This window comes from Camelina sativa, chromosome 10, assembly GCF_000633955.1.
Source record: "Camelina sativa cultivar DH55 chromosome 10, Cs, whole genome shotgun sequence".
NCBI lineage: Eukaryota > Viridiplantae > Streptophyta > Magnoliopsida > Brassicales > Brassicaceae > Camelina > Camelina sativa.
The window spans coordinates 6212072-6219733 of NC_025694.1; the positions used below are offsets into that span (position 1 = coordinate 6212072).

Sequence of the window (7662 nt, forward strand, 5' to 3'; positions counted from 1 at the left end):
AAGTTCCGCATCCTTTAGTAGGCCGACCAATGGATCTATTCTTAGACCCACGTTATAATTCTTGCACTCAAAATCCTATCTGCATTTTCCATGTTACAATCATTCAATGATTATCATTGTAGTAATCGTCAATATTTCAAGAATCAAACAACACATAAGAACATTTTAACCGACTGTTTTTGGCACTAGGAACATTTTTGCAGATTTCTTTTTTTACCGAACCTTATCAACAAGTGTCTGTCATATATAAACCAAAACTAATTCGAGAAAGAGCCAAGTTAAGGAGAAATTTCACTACACCAATTTTTTTATTTATTTTTTTTTATTTTAAATTAAAGTTATAGAATTAGTTTGACCCTACGAATAAAGGTTATTGTCTTTTTTTTTTGTTAGTCTTTTCGAATCCAATCTCCAGTTTCCATAAACATTTAAAACATTTTGTTTTCCTTTTCTAGGTCAAAATCAAATAAATTCGTTTCACTTATTAGGAAAGAAAAAGGACACTTTTGAGTTTGATGAAGTCAAGAAGACAGAACAAAAAAGTCTTCAAACTCATTGAGTTTCTGAAGAATCATCATAAAACCCGGTTTTCTCAAGCCACTGACTAACCAAGTAACCCACAAACTGAGAGAATCCCGACGCAGTCGTCGCCATCGTCGTGTACCGAAACAGAGTCTTGAGATAATCTCGTCTCTTCGAGGCATAAGCTTTCGCAATCGAGAGCAAGACGACGCTGAGCAGAGACGCTGCGTAAACAGCTAAAACCTTGTACTCTTGTCTCTTTTCCATCTTTCTTCGAAACGAGAAGCCGTATACTAGAGGTGGGATCAAGCCGAAGATGATGAAAGAAGAGATTGCGATCGATCTGTGTCGCCTCGAGTACTCTCTTCTTCCGAGAACTTCCTCGTACCCATCTGTTTCTGAATCATCATCGGTGTTGGTTCGTTTTCTGGGTGTTTCGTTTATTAGTTCTTGGAGCTGCAAAAAAAAAAAAGATGGAGTCTTTTGTTCAGTTCTTTGAGAGTTTACATACTGATGTTTCGGAAAGATCACTTACGCTGTGAACGGTGAGAAGAAGACCGCTTGACAAATTAGCAACTCCCAAGGCCAAAACGTTCACTGAATTATATAAGCAAAGACATTAGCATTAGGTTTGGGAGTTCAACGTGTTCGACGAAATGCCTCAATGAGATTTTGGGATTTACTTACGAGTTGAAGCACCAGTCGCTGCCGCAGATGTTACTGTGCAAAGGCTTGTGATGGATTCTGTAAGACCTCCATACACTATACTTTTCAGGATTTCGAGTTTATTACCGTCTTTGCGAGGTTCAGTACTATCTGGAATCTTTGGTTGAGTATCTGGTTGCCGCTCAGGTTCTGCTTCAGTTTCCTTATTGAAACTTTGCTTGGAAGGTTGCTCCAGTGGTGAAGATGATGTCGGAGTTAGGTGGTCTTTTTGGTTGTCTAGCATGATCAAGAATCTTTTTTCAGAACCAAACTTAACTAGGATTCATCTCAGAATCAAAATTCAGAACATACCTGTTTCCTTGTCAATATCTTGATTATGATCTGGAGCTTTGTCATATTGAGTTTCCTTATTGACACTTTGCTTGGAAGGTTGCTCCCCTGGTGAAGGATATATCAGAGTTGGGTCATTTGTATGGTTATCAAGCATAATCAAGAATCTTTGTTAAGAACCAAACTTGACTAGGATTCATCTCAGAAATCAGAACAAACCTGTTTTCTTGTCAAAATTTTGATCAGGATTTGCAGCTTGGTCATCGTGATATTGAGTTGTTGCTGGTTCTTCACTAGTGGTATTAGTAGACTTGCAGTCGGCCCTTTTGTCGCCTGGCGTAGTTCAGAAAATTGTAATATCAAAGTGTTGAAAGAGCAGAATGCCTCCTTCTTTAAACATTGAAAGTGACAAAGACCCAAAAAAATACCTTTCTCTTTGTGATATCTCGGGCTGAAACGGGACCTCATTGAAATAATGAAGAGAAGCAGCACCGCAAACGTGGGAAGTAACCAAAGCACAGAAGCAGAAGGCAGCCGCAATGGAGGCATAGAAGGCAATTGCAGATGTGGTTGAACGAAAGGCGGTGGAGAAGTCGAAAGGACAGAGAGAGTTATAAGAATACAGAGGAACAACCAAGCAAAAACATGGACTAACCACTTCGGAAAGCTCGGTCTGTCTTTCTCATTACTGACATCAATGCTCGGTTCCTAACCATTGATATCAAGATTGTCGTAAGGTCCTGGTGACTTTGAATCAACCCCTTTCTCGCCTGGAATTGGCAAGAACCGAAGTCAATCACAACTGTCCATACAACGGTATCGAAAGAAGACAGGAAAAGAAAGGATACCTTTGTCTTTGTTGGGACCATAAACAGAAGGAAACAGCGGCTGAAGAAAAACAGGGAACCATGATGGAATCTTTGGCTTCTTGTCTTGGGATGTTGAACCATTCTCGGTGTCACTGTCAATAGCTTTATTCTCAGTATCATGATCTTTTGTGGGTTGGGGATCTGACATCTTCACGAGCTTGACTGTTTTGGTGATATCTTTACCACAGCAAGGGCAGTAAATGTAGTACTTATGTTGGTTCCTGATCACAGTCTCCACCTCATCATCCAGTGAATCAGGTTCTGTCTGTAAATCTTTTGCTCGAACTACATCTTCAGTTTCAGTGTATTGCTTCTTGTCTACGGATCTTGAACCATTCTCAGTGTCAATATGTTCATTTGGCTCCGATCCTATGAGTAAAAATTTGATTTGAGCATTCGGAAAAGATGGGAGTAATAGTATAGTACTTCATATAATTTTTTCTTTTGCAAGTATCAAACTGTAAAAGACCAGATATTAATGAACTATTAAGTAACTAATCAAGAGTACATATAATTCTCAGACCTTGTTCCTGGCTGAAGTCAACACCATCGTCCTTTTCGCTGCCGAGTGGTGAGTCCGGTCGCAGGTTGGTCAATTCATTGGTACATACACCGTCTCCGGCGAAGCTTGGAGATGGAGTCTGATTCGTGGTGGGTTCCATCGTAAACAAACAAAGATGAGATTCAGAACCATGTTAGTACAATTTATGGTTACTCTCTCTATCTGAATATTTTATTTCACGAGTTCCACGTTCTTTATCTTTATTGTTAATCCTAACCAACTTGCTTTTTTTTTTTCTTTTTAAAGAAAAGAGTTGAGAACAGACTGATAAATCTTGATAAAAACCGAACCTTTTTGCTTACATAAGGAACAAAACAAGTTCGTGTACAACACATTAAAACGTATAATAGAAAGGAAGATAGAGAACTCTGTTGTTTATGTAATCAAACTTGTTTATTCAGTGTCATGGAAGCCGTACTTCTCAAGCAGATCACTGACGAGTTGACTGGTGATGAAAGAAAGCACTGACGCTCCAATCGCCATTCAGGTGTACTCAGCCACGGTCCTGATTTTTTTTTTCCATTTTGAAGGCATAAGCTTTGGCAAAGGAGAGAGAGATGACGCAGAACAAAGATGCGACGAGAACGACCGCAGCTTGGTAGTGTCCATTGTCTATTATTTTGAAAGAGAGTCCGTAGAAGACAGGAGGAATCACAGCGAAGAATATGAAGGAAACCACAACAACGAAGTAGTGGAGTTTTACCTTTTTATAGTTTCCCAGCCGATCCTCGTACAGTGCTTTATCTTGTAGATATGTCATATTATGCTCTTTGCTCGAACTGTGAGATGGTGGTTGAAACGTTATGAGTCCGTATAGCTGCCAAAATATATAATTTATTGTAAATATGAATGCTTTGAATCAACTTTCTAGTGAATAAAATGCTGACAAGTGTTTAGAGACACACGGTGAAACAGAGTAGGTGCTCTGTAAAAACAGAGTTGATGCTATGTGAAAACAGAGTTTGTTCTTTGTTTAATCAGGAAACATTGTGTATGCAAAAACGAAAGAGAAGAAACAAAACGACATACACTGTGAATGATGAGGAAAATACCACTGAATAAATTGCCTAGTCCCAAAGCGATAACGTTGACTGCAAGCAAAGATAATGTCGGAGACAATACATAGGTTTTCTTTGCAGTTACCTGTGTCTTGCTGTGGATATTTTGTGGGATCATCATCCATTGAATTGACATCATCGTCGGTAACAGAACTCGGACGCTTAGGAGTGGTTGTGGCCATTGTAGAAGGTGAAGAATTGATCATATCAAAGAGAGACGCAGAGGATGCTTATTTATAAGCCCACAACCTTCTTATTATCTGAAATTTTTCAACCATAGATTTTTGCTGGAAATTGGAGGGGAATTTCCTACCAATCTTCTACAAAATAAAACGAGTCATATAGTATGAAATCAATGGGAAATATGTGAGAAATTTTCCACTATTATTTTTGTCGACATATATATATAATTGTTACAAGAACGCACCATTTAGAAGATCATCTTCAAGCTCTTGGCGGCGATTGAGCATGGTGGATTCCATTGAACCTGCTGTGAATGGAGATCGATCACAAAGGAGAACCAGAGAAAAAAAATCGTACAACTGAACCCATAAGATTAAATAAAAAGAACCACAGAAAGGGTAAACCCTGACCGAGTTTTATTCTTCACATAATAGACGATTACTCGATTAGTATATATATACATGCACTACTAAAATTTTATGGTCTTATGACTTTTTATCGTCATTGTCTATGACTTAGTGAATGTTAATTACAGATGACTAATAACATTATCTATATATACATTTTTGGAGATATTTATGAAATGAATCGTGAAGTTCAAACTTATTTACAAGTATACAATTGATATAAATTATTAATTTAATAAAAAATTGTAAAACTTGGGTTTGTTCAAAATACTCTCTCTTACAAAGACCCAAGCCCATTGCTATCCTAAAAATTTTTGGATCCGATATTTTCCCAGATCTTACCTATTTAGTTGGTCGAGACCAAATTATATAAATAAATCAACTTTCCCAATTGTAGAAGAAGAAGACACGACCCATATATCTCTTTATGTAACAAAAATTATCATATAATTTAATTTGCTCATTGCTAACATTTCTAAATACACATACACATCATAATAATAACAAAGGAAAACATTAGTATGGATCCACTGAAAGTTTTAAACGTCAAAAATTAAAAGGATTATATGCACAACAAAACTGTATATTCCAAAGTGTCTAATTATAAATAGATTAAACAAACTAAATTACAATGTCACGATATAGTATACGCATATAATTTTAAAAGTTTTAAATAATATTATCTATATATTGCAAACCAAATAGACATGCAAAAAAAAATTGTATACTTTATACTACATAAAATTTAACTAACAATATGATATCCTAACTTCACTATAACATAATACACCACAAACATACTACTTATGCACTCCATAATATATCGAGTTAACATATTGTTCACTTAAAATTTATAAAAAGGTACTTAAATTGTTTTAAAGTTAAAAATAGTCTCGCGGTATACTGCGGGTGAATATCTAGTATATATTGTGAACTTCAGTCTGCGGGTGCGGGTGAATATCTAGTATATATTGTGAACTTCAGTCAATATCTAGTATAGTATTTTGAACTTCAGTGTTTCATTTTAGTTTTCTCATTCTGTTTAAGCATTTCTTAATCCTTTATGGTATAAATAATTAGTCCGGACAACCTAATCGAGTGTTATATAATAAAAAATATCTTATGGCAAAATCGAATTTAACCAATCGTCACGGACGTACCAATAAATTTGTTATTCTCCCAACACGTGGTAGCAGTCCAGACTCCAGCACTGTGATTGACGGTGATGGCTGAACTAACTTTTTCCACGTGTCACTCTAACATCTGGGGTATTCTCGTGTAAATAATAACTACTACGAGGGTACTTTCACCAACGTAATCGTTATTCTGCTTACCCTTTTTTTTTTTTTTTCTTTTCCCGGTAAATTTCTGCTTTTTTGTTCGATCTGTTTTGGTTTGGCCAATAATGGAACTCTTCTTTCACCATTTTCCTGGAAAGTCTCGAAATCTAGAAGATGCATCTCTCTAAAGAGATAATAAATCCCAATAGAATCACTCTAATCTCTGCTCTTCCTCTCTAAAAATTTGTTCGATTCCGATTTGGTTTAAGACATGATTACGAATCCACGTATGTTGTTGTACACCTGCATTGCGAAAGGAACAGTGATTCTCGCAGAGTTCGTTTCGAAAGAAGAGCCAGGAATCGAAGATCTAGCTTTGACATGCATCGGGAACGCGCCTCCTCACCATTCGATGGTCTCTCACACAGTCCGCAAAAGAACTTACGCTTTGATCATCGATGGATTTTTTTCGTATTTCGCCATCTTAGACGAGGCGGTTACGAAATCTGAGTCTCTCTGGCTCTTCGATCGGTTGAAATCGGTTACGGAGTCTTTGATGGAAGACGGATCCACAGCGGATTCGTTGGTTAATCATCCGAGTCGACACTGTCTCCAATCGAAGCTGGATCCAGTCTTCGCTGAGATCACTACTAATAATAATAAGAATAAGGATTTGGAATTGGAGTTTGTTGGATCTTCTCCTAGGACGAGGGAGATTAATAATCCAAGTTTGGATTCTTCTTCGTCTAGAGGTCGAAAAGGCGGTGGTGCGTTTATGCCGCTGTTAGGTAAGCCGTTGAGGGTGTTGAAGAGCAAGAAGAGATTGCATACTGATGAGAAGAAGATGGATCTAGGAGGAGGAGGAGGAGGTAATAAAGGAGTTAGAAATGGTTTGATGATTCATCATGATCATCATCATAGACAAAAGGCGAAACAGATATGGAAGAAACATGTTTGGGTTGTTTTGATGTTTGATCTCTGCATCTGTCTTGTTCTGTTTTGTATCTGGCTTTGGGTTTGTCAAGGGTTTCAATGCATCCTCCAAGGTTAAATAATAAAAATTATTAAATACTTTTTATACAAAAAAAACTTCATCAAAAATTCCTGAGGTGTTGTTTCCAGAGGTGATTAATAATAAAATGCCTCTTGGTTTACACGTTTGTGATGATGTTGATAATGTTTTACTTAGGTTTTTTTGTAATAATCTCTTTTGCTGTCAGATTTCTTACTTGAGTTCACATTATGTGATTTGGACGGGAAGATTGGATCCAGTTACTACATTAGTATTGGTTTGCAATGTCGTGCGTAGACTGACCTTTTCCATAAAAAAAAACTCCACTCACGCTTCCTTTTCAACGCGCTCCACTCATTTTTGTCTTTTCCAAAATAGTACACAAAAAAATCTTTAAACAGCTGTTGACGAAGAAAGACACGTATTTAGTGTCTCATTGGAAAGATGGGTCAGTTACTCACACTGCTTAAAAAGTCAAGACCACACGACTAAACTTCATATATCATCCAATAAAACAAAGGGACACTTCAATTATTATTATTTTTTACTTCTAGAACTCACTCAGACGAAAGTAGCCAAATAAAGAAGATAATGAAACCTCTATCTTGAGGAAGAAAAAAAATGAAACCTCTATCTCTATTATTCGTTATTCTAATCATCGCTTTGACAACAAGCTACGTTGTTGTTGATGCCTTTACCAGAGACGATTTTCCAGAGGATTTTCTCTTCGGAGCCGCCAGTTCTGCTTATCAGGTTCGAGCCTATCAGCTGCT

At 37.1% G+C, this 7662-nt stretch overlaps 2 protein-coding genes and 1 pseudogene across 2 annotated transcripts in view; 2 read left to right on the forward strand and 1 right to left on the reverse strand.

Annotated features, from left to right (window-relative positions):
- LOC104717440 lies at positions 460–6004 on the reverse strand (annotated as a pseudogene).
- LOC104717439 (phytolongin Phyl2.1-like) lies at positions 5783–6980 on the forward strand. Its single transcript, XM_010434997.2, has one exon. It carries the CDS (start codon positions 6149–6151, stop codon positions 6926–6928), a length of 780 nt encoding a protein of 259 aa, XP_010433299.1. The 5' UTR covers positions 5783–6148; the 3' UTR covers positions 6929–6980.
- The window catches only part of LOC104717441 (beta-glucosidase 10), a 2978-nt gene continuing 2706 nt past the window's right edge, over positions 7391–7662 (forward strand). Inside the window, exon 1 of the mRNA XM_010434999.2 lies at positions 7391–7642. Within this exon, the coding sequence (XP_010433301.1) occupies positions 7511–7642 (132 nt within the window). The 5' untranslated portion in view covers positions 7391–7510. The remainder of the gene's footprint in view (positions 7643–7662) is intronic.

Excerpts from the sequence above, each read along its gene's own strand:
- LOC104717439 (XM_010434997.2), top strand. The coding sequence starts at position 6,149 with ATGATTACGAATCCACGTATGTTGTTGTACACCTGCATTGCGAAAGGA.